This window comes from Myotis davidii, unplaced genomic scaffold (genome assembly GCF_000327345.1).
Source record: "Myotis davidii unplaced genomic scaffold, ASM32734v1 scaffold246, whole genome shotgun sequence".
Lineage (NCBI taxonomy): Eukaryota > Metazoa > Chordata > Mammalia > Chiroptera > Vespertilionidae > Myotis > Myotis davidii.
Window position 1 is genome coordinate 82,654 of NW_006296542.1, and position 13,760 is coordinate 96,413.

General features: G+C 39.5%; 1 protein-coding gene across 5 annotated transcripts in view; it reads right to left on the minus strand.

Annotated features, from left to right (window-relative positions):
- MDM4 (MDM4, p53 regulator) overlaps positions 1 to 13,760 on the minus strand; it is a 32,883-nt gene that overhangs the window by 11,645 nt on the left and 7,478 nt on the right. For all 5 annotated transcript variants that reach the window (XR_436077.2, XR_001515232.1, XM_015569280.1 and 2 more), the window contains exons 2-5: positions 7,635 to 7,745; positions 6,423 to 6,497; positions 2,578 to 2,711; positions 1,225 to 1,280 (exon numbers count right to left, since the gene is read on the minus strand). Coding sequence is in view for 3 of the 5 variants with exons in the window: in XM_015569280.1 (XP_015424766.1) it covers positions 1,225 to 1,280; positions 2,578 to 2,711; positions 6,423 to 6,497; positions 7,635 to 7,712 (343 nt within the window). In the remaining 2 variants the exon portion in view is untranslated. The remainder of the gene's footprint in view (positions 1 to 1,224; positions 1,281 to 2,577; positions 2,712 to 6,422; positions 6,498 to 7,634; positions 7,746 to 13,760) is intronic.

Genomic DNA, 13,760 nt, shown 5'->3' on the forward strand with positions numbered 1-13,760 from the left:
CCAGCCATAAGCAGCCTCGGCTGAAGCAAGCATCACACAGTATAGAAAGGAGTACATGCTGTGTACCTACACTTGATTCATGAGGAGTTCTAAAATAGCAAACTAGTCCCAGCTGGTTTGGGTCAGTGAATAGAGTGCCAGCCTGGGGTCTGAGGGGTCCCAAGCTCGATTCCAGTAAAGGGCACATGCCTGGGTTGCAGGCTTGATTCCCAATAGGGGGCATGCAGGAGGCAGCCAATCAATGATTCTCTCTCGTCATTGATGTTTCTTTCTCTCCCTTTCCCTTCCTCTCTGAAATCAATAAAAATATATTTTAAAGAAAAAGACAAAAGCATTAAAAAAATGTTTTCAAAGAATGAAATGGGTGACTATTCACAACATATTAAGTTTTTAAAAAAATAAATAACAGAAAGCTAAAACTATTAGGTGAAAGGTTCTTGGGGGACCTTTATAATAGATGGATCAAGCTGATACCATGTAAGTCCACAGACTCTTACCACTGAAAGGGCACAAAGACCTTACATGACTCTGAAGTAATGCAACAGATAGTCAAAAGCACCCCTATGAAACCTTCCCAGAAAAAAATTTAAACTTGAATCTATTCAAGCACTACTAGTTATCAAAGATAGAACAGAGAAACATGTTAAACAACATCACAATCTACAAACTCTAGAATGACATGCTATAGGACAAATGATTCATTTCTTCACTAAATAAATGAAATAAAAACAAAGGAGTGTTAGCAACCAAATGTAGTGTGGGGGCTCTGAATTAAATGTGGATTTTGAACAAGCCAAATGTAAAAGATATTTTTGCGATAAATGGGGGTAACTATACAAAAACTGGCTTTTGGATACTATTATGGAGTTTTTAGTTTATCATTATTTTGTTTAGTGTAATAATGGCACTATAGTTATGCTCAAAGGAAAAAAGACGGGATCTGTTAGCAATTTTTAAAGTACGCCTACATAAAGCAAATATGATCAAATGTTAACAATTGCTAAGTCCAAGAGGCGCACACATTAATTATACCAATCTATCTTTAGTACATTGGGAAATTTTCACAATTAAAAGTTAAGTGACATAGTAATCACATTCTGTGTGATAATATCCCTCCCAGTCATGCCAAGACAGCATTCCATCTCCACCTTGTTTTCCCTCCCATCATTTGCCCCCTTGAACTTAAAGCTGTGATACAGACTGAAAAAATATGATGAGACATACCTGCAGTAGCAGTGGTTAAAGCGACAAGATTCTTTCTTAGCATAGCATAGAGAGGGCTGTTAAGGAGATAAAATAAAAAATTAATAACCAATAGTTTCCCATTAAAATGTTAAGTGTATTTCTCAAACACTATCTCTGAACTTTATAACATATGGAGAGACAGAATATTTTCCCCAAAATAAATCTTTTATTATTTTTTTGCTTTTAGAGAGAGGAGGGGAGAAAGAGAAATATCAATTGATTGCCTCCTACACATGTCTCAACTAGTGATCAAACCCTCAACCTGAGTATGTATCCTGACTGGGTGTATGGGATGAGAGGGGCTCCAACCAACTGAGTCACACCAGCCAGGCAGAACTTTTTTAATTATTAAAATATCAAGATGTTCTCAGTGGTTGACCTATGAACCAGAAGATCACAGTTCAATTCCCAGTCAGGGCACATGCCCAGGCTGCAGGCTTGATACCCAGTAGAGGCAGCCAATCTAATAATTCTCTCTCATCATTGATGTTTCTCTCTCTCTATCCCTCTCCCTTCCACTCTGAAATCAATAAAAAATATATTTTTTTAAAAAATTAATTGACATTTTATTAATTTAGCTAAGAGTAACCAAAGTGGGGAGATTTCCTTTGCAAACTACTCCTTTCTTCTAGGAGTTAGTTAGGATGTGCAAGTGGAAGGGAGTCTTACCAAAGAAAGACAAAATGAAGCTATAGAAAGTCATCACAAAGATATAGAAAGAGAACACTGCTTCTCACTTGCTAATTAGCCTTTGATTGTATAAATACCCAAATTCCCCATGCAGCTGGAGAAAGACACACAAGTCATAGAAATCATAGTAGGAGCCCATCATCAATCTCAAGCTGCCCAGCAATTCTACATTGCTCATCATCTCAGTCCCTCTCTCTACAACTGTTTCACAAAATTCTAACCTAGTCACATCAAGCTCCCTAATATTCAATCCTTCCCACGTGATGCTCAATTGGCACTAAGTCCTCCTTCAACCAGTCTCTTCTACTTGAATCCTGACTCCTTAATTATCCTTCAGCTCTCAGCTCAAATAATCAATTTCTCTAGGAATCTTTCCTTGATCCCTAAGACCATAAACCCCTCCCCTAGTATAATTTTGCCTTATAGTGTGATAATTTGATTAAGATAGGGAAGAGCACCTGTCTCACTACACTTTAATTAAGCTCCATAAATCAGAGACTATGGCTCCCTACTATGTTCTCAGTGCCTCATAGGCCACTTGACATACGTAGGTCCTTAAATATTTGTTGACTAAAGGAATAGATAACCACTAATAACTTATGAAGATCAAGTAGTTAGGTATAAGCACCCCCCTCTTTTTACCTTGGATCTTTCACAGAGAAGCTCTGACATCCTAGGAGTTCTCCCAAAAGATCTCCACTACAATATACCATATGCTGCTCCCGAGGATCATAAAGCTGCTTCATTGTTATATATTGGCCTAGAAAGTGCATGACCTGCACAGAAATAAATTATTATTAAGAGTTCTGTCCAGCTGCTGTCAAAAACACACAAATTGCCTGGCTGGCGTGGCTCGTGGTTGAGCATCAACCTATGAACCAGGAGGTCACAGTTTGATTCCCAGTCAGGCACATGCCCAGGCTGTGGGCTCAATCCCCAGTGTGGGGTGTGCAGGAGGCAGCCAATCAATGATTATCTCTCATCATTGATGTTTCTCTCTATCCCCCTCCCTTCTTCTCTGAAGTCAATAAAAATATTTTAAAAAATACACAAATCCTATATAATAAAAGCCTAATATGCTAAGTGTCCGGTGGACCAGTCGGCCATTCAACCAATCAAAGCATAATATGCTAATGACATGCTAAGGTCCTTCCACCACTCACTGTGACGTGCACTGACCACCAGGGGGCAGACTCTCCAACTGGAAGGTTAGCTTGCTGCTAGGGTTTGGCCCATAAGGACTTAGCAAGATGGGCCAGACATGCCCTGGAGCCCTCCTGCGGTCCCTCCCCGGTCCAATCATGCACCAGGCCTCTGGTTAATTATAAGGAGACGAGAGGCCCAGTGCACGAATATCATGCACTGGACAGGGGTGGGAGGGTGGTTTCCCCTCAGTCTGGCCTGCACAGTCCGGGAACCCTCAGCGGATGTCTGACGGCTTAGGCCTGACATCCTTAGCACTGCTGCAGAGGTGAGAGAGGCTCCTGCCACCACTGCTGCACTTGCTAGCCGTCAGCTTGGCTTGTGGCTGAGCAGCACTCACTCTGTGGGAGTGCAATGACCACCAGGGGACAGCTCCTACGTTCCTGAGCGGCACTCATTCTGTGGGAGTGCACTGACCACCAGGGGGCAGCTCCTACACTGAGCATCTGCCCCCACGTGGTCAATGTGTATCATAGCGACCAGTTGTTCCACCATTCTGTTGATTTGCATATTACCCTATTATTATATAGGATAAGGTAAGTTAGGTTTGTTAGAGGAAGAGGTAACATATAAAGGTCTGGGGTCCTGCCCTAACCGTTTTGGCTCTGTGGATAGAGCGTCAGCCTGCGGACTTGAAGGGTCCCAGGTTCGATTCCGGTCAAGGGCATGTACCTTGGTTGCAGGCACATCCCCAGTATGGAGTGTGCAGGAAGTAGCTGATCGATGTTTCTCTCTCATCAATGTTTCTAACTATCCCTCTCTCTTCCTCTCTGTAAAAAAATCAATAAAATATATTTAAAAAATAAATAAAGGTCTGGGGTCCTACAACAGGATAACTGAACCCAAATACTAGGTTCATCCACTTATTATCATTCTGGATATTAACAGAGCCTTAAGTTTTATAATAGAAATGTATTGGTCTGACAATGAGAAAAAGTGGTGAATTTACCTAGTGTCTGTCACCTTTAAAATTTTCTCACCAATCCAAATAAAGGAGTCTCACCTATTACTCAAAGGCATAAACTTCAAATTTGCCTGGGTCATAAAAATATTTTGCAAGTCCAGGGGTACATAACTATGATAGACTTACTGTGTGTTCACATAATTATTTTTGACAAATGAAGTACAATGGTTAATAAACTATAAGTGCATAAAACACACTTTAAGTGCTTATCAAAAATTTAATCTATCTGGCTTTTCTTACAAGTTCACAAAATGGAAGGAAACAGACGAGTTTATGATTCAAAACTTAAAAATGATATAATTTCATCCTAATGTTTTCTTTCGGTAACAGATTTTTTTAAAATTGCTTAATAATTACGGTCACTTAATGACAGTAAGAATTTTGCTATCTCAGATTACAAGCAGACCAAAGCAGCGATCTTTATCTTTAGGTCCCCACTTCTCAGAAATTATTAGATATCTGCACAGAAATTTGCTACCTACACTGTTCTCATTATATTAGGAGCAATGGTGCTCCGGGGCTCCCCTCCATCTCAGACAATGTGTCCCAGAATTAGCAAAGTTATCCTACCTAATCAAATACCTAGAGAAAAATAAGATGGGGAAGAGCATCTACTAGAAGAAATGGAGGACACATTTATGTCTGCCCAACTTTTAGTAAAAATAAAAAATCGTCCTAACCGGTTTGGCTCAGTGGATAGAGCGTCGACCTGCAGACTGAAAGGTCCCAGGTTTAATTCCGGTCAAGGGCATGTACCTTGGTTGAGGGCACATCCCCAGTGGGGAGTGTGCAAGAGGCAGCTGGTCAATGTTTCTCTCTCATCGATGTTAACTCTCTATCCCTCCCCCTTCCTCTCTGTAAAAAAATCAATAAAATATATATTTTTAAAAATCCACTCTAAGTACACAAAATAAAATCTAAAACACTACTCTAAATCTGTATATACTGCCTTAATACCCATACTAACAACTAGTATTTAAAAATATTTAGGGGATTCCTCTTTATGCACCTGGTAGGGTCAATTCATAACAGAGTTCATGTAAACTGACTCTATCCAACTTTTTCCCCAGTAAACTCTGCCATGCTATTGAAGCTAGCATAACTCATAATTTTGATATAAAAATCCACACTTTGCCTGGCTGGCGTGGCTCAGTGGCTGAGGTCAAACTATGAACCAGGAGATCATGGTTCAATTCCCAATCAGGGCACATGCCCCAGTTGTGGCCTCGATCCCCAGTGTGGGGCATGCAAGAAGTAACTGATCAATGATTCTCTTTCATCATTGATGTTTCTGTGTCTCGCTCCCTCTCCCTTCCTCTCTGAAATCAATAAAAATATATTTTTAAAAATAAATAATAAAAATCCACACTTTAATAAGTTTGAAAAAAGTAATATTTATCAGAATTTTAGAGTTATCACCCAAATTATGGACTCTACATAATTTAAAATGATAAAGGAAATATGAGCATTTTAAAAAATCTGAAATGACTCCAGATTTGTTTCCTTGAGGGTTTTAATGGCTCAGGAGTGCAGTATTACAGACAAGTGTTAAGGTCCCTAAAAAACTCAAAAAGAGCCCTGACCGGTTTGGCTCAGTGGATAAAGTGTCAGCCTGCGGACTGTAGGGTCCCAGATTCGATTCCAGTCAAGGGCATGTACCTTGGTTGTGGGCACATCCCCAGTGGGGGGTGTGCAGGAGGCAGCTTATCGATGTTTCTAGCTCTCTATCCCTCTCCCTTCTTCTCTGTAAAAAATCAATAAAATATATTTAAAAAAGCTAACTCAAAAAAAGCTTGATAACTTTATTTCTTCTGTTTAGGAAGCATTTACCTTACTAAAAGTAAGCACAGTTCAAAGAGATGAACATTTTAATACTCTTTCCACATAAAGAATTCAGTTTGTTTTTGCTTTTTAAAAAAACTTCAGAAGCTAAATAAGTTATTTAAGTGTTTAAAATAACTCACAGTGTTCAAAAAATTATCTGACACATTTATAATGCAAAGGTACAGCATTTAGTTCCTGCCTGGTAGCATCAGTAAATCACAGACAGTGTTATTTTTTAAAATCTTATACATGCTTTGCATTTTAATTCTGAGATCAATACACTCGTGGTTAGTTTTGTTTAGCTGACAACAAACTTCAAAGGGGAATTTAAAGGAAATATGAAATCCAACTTAGCTCCATGGTCTTTGAAACAGAGCAAAAGTTGCCTCTCCAGTACCTCAGGAGAACTTCCCTCCTTAGGGCTGAGTTCAGAACTACAGATTCATCAGCTTCTATTTCTGAGCTGTTCTTGAAACAATTTTCTTTGATAGCTTACCTGGGTAACAGTGAAGATTTCACCCTGCGCACCTGCTGCCTGCAAAATCTTCAGAAGTGGCAGTTTTGGTCGTACCTAATAAAAACAAAATAAATCTGATATTTACATTTCAATTAGATTGATTTCTGATACCATAGAGAACGAGAACCTCCTTCAACTTTTTAAACACTGGTGGATACTTATCTAATCTATAATAATAAAAGCCTTACAGCCTCCATAGTTATCATAAGGCCTCCCTCATTCTAAAGTTTCACAAGTATTTCTTAAATTTTCTTCCAGTATTTTTAATCATTTCATTTTTTACATTTAAGTATCTATCTGCAATTTGTTTTTACATTAGGTTTGAGGTCTTAATTTGTGTCCTTCCAGAGATAGCAAATTACATCAAAACCATACACCACATTTTCCCATCAAATCCAAATTCCACCACTTTAATAAAATGAGCTACATAATATTATATGGTGTACAATTTTTATGAAAACACAACACAAAAGGACATTATTTTGGTATGTTAGAGGAAAGATCTGGAACAAGACACACCAAATTGATTAAGTGTTATGTTAGGGGAAAGGGACTTTGGGGAAAGGCATGGGTCAAAAAAGTCTCTATACTGCCCAGCCAGTGTGGCTCTGTGGTTGAGCAACAACCATGGCTCAATTCCGGTCAGGGCACATGCCTGGGTTGCAGGCTTGATCCCCAGTAAGGGATGTGCAGGAGGCAGCCAGTCAAGCATTCTCTCTCATCATTGATATTTCTCTCTCTCTCTCCCTCTCCCTTCCTCTCTGAAATCAATAAAAATACATTTTTTAAAAAGCCACTTTAAATACATTATAACATTTTAATCTCTTTTAAGAATACATTTGCTATATTTACAATTTAAAATTTTATTTTAAAGAAAACAAATTAGAATGAAGTGAGAGACAAAAACTAATTTATATAACTTGGTCCCAAACTCACTAGCCGCCTGTACCCTAAAACACTCTAGTTTTCAAAATGTACCATTAAGCAATCAGTAACTTCTATACATTTATGGAATCAATGATCATTCAAATTTATGAGCATTAATACTGTTTACTAATTTCCCTAATATGACATTTTAAAATACTTCTGCTATCTATAAAAACCTACAGTCAGTGAAGCCAGCTACATCCCCAACTCAATTTTACTTTTTTTTAACTTAAAGAGAAATAGGAATGCCTAAAAACATCTTACCTGCTTGATCTGTCTTGGAGAGCTCCTGCAAGCACTGCCAGATGTTGAACACTGCGCAGAGGTAGAAAGTGATGCCATTTTGGCAGTGAAGAAATTAGTCTGTTGATGAATCTAAAAGGATAAAAAATTACAAAATCTCTTCTGAAGTAGAAAATTCTCTCTAGGATTTACAAAAAAAGCAGCCTGCAGAAATAAGACACATCAGAACGCCCCACACAAATGTAATATATCCACGTGGAGATGCTTGATACCCTCTGGTCACTTTCTAGGTCAGATACTGCAAAAAGCTGAAGAGCTAAATCAAGAGTAAGAACCACCTATGCAATCTACCAACTTTGCTCCTGGAGCATGAAACTTTTTAAAGTTTCAAAGGTGGGACTGAGGGGACCAAAGTTTTGCCACCCCAAAATATGCCTTTTGGGATATTGAGTTAAGCTGGTTATTAGGAAACAAGACCCAGAAAGAACTTTGACATTCCCCCTTTTACTTGCCTAAAAGAATTCAGATAGAAAAACCTGCTTAAAAGAAGGGACATTAATATCATAATATAAACGAAATGTGTCAGGGAGAAATCTAGCAAAGCCGGTTTCCTTTAGTCCCCTTGTTTGTGGGTGGCCCAGTAAGAATTTATCACATGTTTGCTCTCTCTCTCTTGAGATTAGTGGGGAGAAAATAAGGTGAAGTATGGGCAGTCCTTTGACAGGCGCTCAGTCTGTAAGAAAGAAAGATTTACTACTTTTGATTGGTTAAAGCAACAGTCCAGAAAGTTCATGCATATGCAGGATTAGGATGCATATGGGGTTGATTCAAAGCTCCAATATACGTATTATTCTGGAATGTAAGCACTCTTTTGTTAACTGTCCCACAGCTATTAACTGTTAATTATTCCTGTTTCTTCTCACTCTCAAACAGCTATATTTAGACCATCTGAAATTTTCTCTGATCAATGGCAACTAAATTCTTACAAACTGGGTTAAACCAAGGTGGACATACATCATCAAGGAAAAGATACAGCATGAATTGAAATAGAGAGTACGATTTAATTTTATATTCTCACCTCTACCTTTTCTCCTTAAAGAAAAACTGTAGGAAAGGAAAATGGCAATTTTAAATAAACTTGCTTGAGTTTACTTCAGGCCTTTTTCTAGTAAAAAGGTGACAATCAGTGAGATTTATGAACAAACCACATCAGGGAAAGGGTGAAAAGAGCCTAGAAAAGCCAATAGTCTAGCTAAAACTAACAAAATTCCTCACTCTTCAGAGAAGACTTAACTATTACAGGCATAAATTTCTCCTTCCTATCAGCTTTCTTTGCTACAAAAAAAGGGCAGTCTAATAGGATACAAGCATAGCTTACATTTTAAAACAGCTAGCTTTTAATTGGCATTTCAAACCCAATAAATAAAATAGGGGCTCCAAATAACTTCCCTCCCACTTTCTAAGTTCTCCTAGCTGGGCTAATAATCAACAGAGAGATTAACAGAAAATCAAATGTTTAATATATATGCACAAGGAGTTTACATAAGCATGAAAATTCCAGTGAGTCAAAATTGCGTATATATGACATTTTAGGCAAGGAGAAAAGGAGGGAATGGGATCTTAGATTTCAAAAGTGAGAATTGGCCATTTATAGGTAACTGAGGAAGAGTGGAACATACAGGCCACATAAATTTCTGCTAAGCAACCAAGAAACAATGAGATGCTGTGAGGGGTAGCTAGTTAATGAGCCCCTCCTATCCACCACACTCAATTCAGATTGGGCTAAGGTGGAGAGTTCCACCTGAAACTCTCAGGCAAGAAAGGGGAAGAGGGTCAAAGTTTCTTTCTGAGTCTTGCTTCTTAATAACCAGTTTAAAATCAATATCCTAAGAGGCAGCTTTAGGTAGGCAAAATTTTGGTCCCCTTCAAAACCAATCCTGATCTCCCCAAACCTGCTAGCTCTGTAGTCTTGCTCATTTCAGTAAATGGCAACTCCATCCTTCAGTAGCTCAGGTTAATGATTTTAAAACCATCCTTAATTTCCTTTTTCTCTCACTCCACACCCAGTCCATAAATAAATTCTGAAGCTGTCTTCAAAATGTAGTCAAAATCTAAGCACTTCTCCCTATACTAATCCACCCACCCATCTCCAAACTGCATTAGCCTTTTTAAAGTTTTCTTGCTTCTGATGCCGGAGGGATAGTCTCTAGGGGAGACTTGAGCCCGAGCCAAGAGGGGTCTTGGCTTCATGAAGGAACGATTTCAAGGCTCAAACCAGATGAGAGGTTAAAATCAGAGCAAGTTTATTGAGCAGAGAGGACAAGCAAGAAAAGCTACTTCACGGAGTAATGGGATCTCCTCACAAGAGAGAAGACCCCAACTGTCTGTAGAAGTTGAACTTGTAGCTGTTTTTGGTTTCTATGGAAAATTACTGGCATGGGGAAATAGAGAGTGGGCAAAAACATTGGGGTTAACATTAACCTTGTTTTAAAATATATTTTTATTGATTTCAGAAGAGGAAGGGAGAGATAGAAACATCAATGATGGGAGAGAATCATTGATTGGCTGCCTTCTGCACGCCCTACACTGGGGACCAAGCCTGCATCCCGCATATGTATCAAACCCGGGACCCTTCAGTCCACAGGACGTCACTCTACCCACTGAATCAAACCGGCTAGGGCAATGGTCAGCAAACTGCGGCTCGGCAAACCACGGCTCGCAAGCCACATGCGGCTCTTCCACAAAATACCGACTTCTGCACATAGGCCACGAAGTTTCAATCGCATTGTACATGCGCACCCGCACGTGGTATTTTGTGGAAGAGCCACACTCAAGGGGCCAAAGAGCCGCATGTGGCTCGCGAGCCGCGGTTTGCCGGCCACAGGGCTAGGGCAACTTTAACCTTTAAGAGGTATATTTTGTGGTCTGTTTTCCTTTTATGGTACAGGTAGTATTAATCAATCTTTGCAGGAATTTTCTTCGTTCTGGGGGCTCCCTCCGGTCCACTTGCATCTCTGTGTCAGGTAGCACATAGCAGGCGCTGACTTACTTTTTTTTTTTAATATATTTTTACTGATTTCAGAGAGGGAGAGGGAGACAGAAACATCAACGATGAGAATCATTAATCAGATGCCTTCTACACGACCCTACTGGGGATGGAGCCCACAACCGGGCCTGTGCCCTTGACTGGAATCAAACCTGGGACCCGCAGGCCGACACTCATCTACTGAGCCAAACTAGCTAGGGCTAATTTTCTTTGACTTAAATTAACTTATATAGTTCTCATGCCCCTCTTCTATTCCACCTTTGCTCCTCTAGCTCCTAACCTCCTCTTGTCTTTGCTCAAATGTCATATCCCGTTTTTCAAACTGCAACTCCCAACCCCCAGAGTGCCCTCTCTCTTCTTGCTTAAATTTTCTTCACAGGACATGTTACCAACCAACCCACTACACATTTTAATTATTTATCATGTAAAATATAAGCTACAAGTAGGGAGGGATTTTTATTTGTTCATTAATATATTCCCAGTGCCTAAGATAACTATTATATACATGTCACAGCAACATAATGGACACAAATATTAATAATAGTGTGGATGATTTCCAAAAACGGCCCCCAATGAATCACATCTCCCAACTGGCTCTGTGACATAAGCTGATCAATAGGACGCAACTGTTAAACAGAAAGTTTTAACTTCCAAGGGGAATGTCTTTTATAAAAGAAAGGATTAGGCCATTGACAGCAAGAAAGACTAGGTCCTGGAGCAGGAAGCCTGACTACCAGCAGCATAGCTAAGTGAAGAGACACGTCTACTGTCCTGGAAAGTGGGAGGAGAGGGCAGGAAGGAATGTAAATCATTCTGAAAGAATTTACACTAGCTATAGACAGAGGGGGTGGGGGAAACGGAACTGAAACAGGGCCAGCTCTGGGAGAGACACAGTCAGCAAGAAAGAAGTGTCACCTCCTATGGATTAGCTAAGGGCAGTGGATTGGAAAAGTTCACGTTCATGTAAATAAAAAGCGGAGACTCCTGGGGCTCTATGATGTCTGGCTATTCTCCTTTGGATAATTTTAAAAACAGCCACCTACAAATTAAGCCCAAATTCCAACAGATATACAGGAATGTAAGCAGTCTTTTGTCAGAGATGGTCCACGGCTAATAACAGGCTAACTGTTCTCTCATTCTCCTGCAGCTGTAATTTAATTCAGAACAACTCGGAATTTTTTTTTCTAGTCATAGAAGAACCAAAATGTCCCAATTCCAGGCCTGGCAGCTTAATTTTTATGTTCTTCAAAGCCCCCAAAATCGGCTACTCTACTGGAGATCCCACAGAAAGGATGTGTGGATGTCACCCCGATAAATTTAACTTAAGGGGGCAAAAGGGATATCTGGAGAGTCTTATTTGTTCATCTGAGCCCCAGCCTTTCAGGCATACATACCCTGAAAAGGCAACATACGGCTTCAGTTTAGCCCCAGCTGACACTTGTCTACAGCTAAATGACAGACCACAAATGAAACCACCAGAAAAACCACATCTCAGCCCACAGAACGGTAATAAATAAACAAACAAAATAGCTCTTGCTACCCACTAAATTGTTTGGTGGTTTATTGCATAGCATTAGATAAAACAAATGGCAAAGACTTAGAGAGTTTACTCTGTACCAGGCACATATATTAACCCATTTAATATTAGATATTCCTATGATGTAGGCAATGTTATCTTTATTTTATAGATGAGGCAGGAGAAGCATAAGGATGTGCCAATTAATAAACTGCTGCAGTCAAAATGTCAAACTCAGAAGCGCTCTTAAGTCCCCACTATTGGCATTTTTTCCCTTCAGACCTCAAGTGCACAGAATTTACTCTCACTGTTCATCCATACCTGGCTCACTTCTACCTGATTCTTAATAATGCAATAAGCATCCCTGGCCATGCTCAGGGGCTCAGTGGTCGGAGTGTCATCCCATACACCAAAAGGCGGCAGGTTCAATTTCCAGTCAGGTCACATAACCCAGATTGCAGGTTGGGGTATGTATAGGAGGTAACCAAACGATAAAAATATATATTTAAAAAATGTTTGACCAGCCCTGGCCGGTGTGGCTCCGTGGTAGAGTGTTGGCCCATGCACCGAAGGGTTGCAGGTTCAATTCCCAGTCAAGGGCACAAGTCTGGGTTGCAGGTTAATTTCCTGACCCCCGTTTTTCTTTCTCATTCTGTCCTTCTCCCCACCTCCATCATCTCTCTAGAAAATATAATAATAATAATGCAATAAGCATCTACAAACTAGGACTCTGACAACCATAATGCCCATCCCATTTCCCCTGCCTCCCAACAACCATCCTGATTCCTAAGTTTTTATTTTCTTCCCTTGCTTTTTGTGCACTTTAAGTGCATCAAAATGGAATCCTAAAGTGTGTTTGTATAGTTTGGTTGCCTTTAACTTTTGGTTTTGTTTTTGAAAGAAGGTATGTTGCCTGGCCGGTATGGGTCAGTGGTTGAGCATCAACCTACAAACCAGGTCAGTTTGATGCCCAGTGTGGACTTGGTCCCCAGTAGGGAGGTGTACAGGAGTCAGCTGATCAATGATTCTCTCTCATCATTGATGTTTCTATCTCTCTCTCCCTCTCCCTTCCTCTCTGAAATCAATAAAAATATATTAAAAACTAAAAAATATAAAAGCAGATATGTTATATGTAATTTTAGGGATTTTTGTTTCACTAAAATAATTTGTTGCTGGACTGTCACTTCAGTTCTTTAAAAAAATTTTATTGCAGTAAACTACACATATATAACATAAAATTTACCATTTTTAGGTGTACAAATCAGTGATATCAAGTACATTCACAATATTGTACACCATCACCATTATCCATCCAACTCCAGAACTTCATCACCCCAAACTGAAATTCTACTCATTAAACTACCCACCTAGTCTCCCCTGAGCCTGGTAACCACTATCCTATTTTGCCTCTATGAATGTGCCGATTCTAGGCAGCTCATATAAGTGCACTTATACAACATTTGTCATTTTGTGTCCCACATTTCACTTAACATGGAACGTTAAGCATAATGTTTTCAAAGTTCATCCATGTCAAAGCATACTTTACTTTTCATTTGTTTACTGTTGCATAATATTCCAGTGTGGG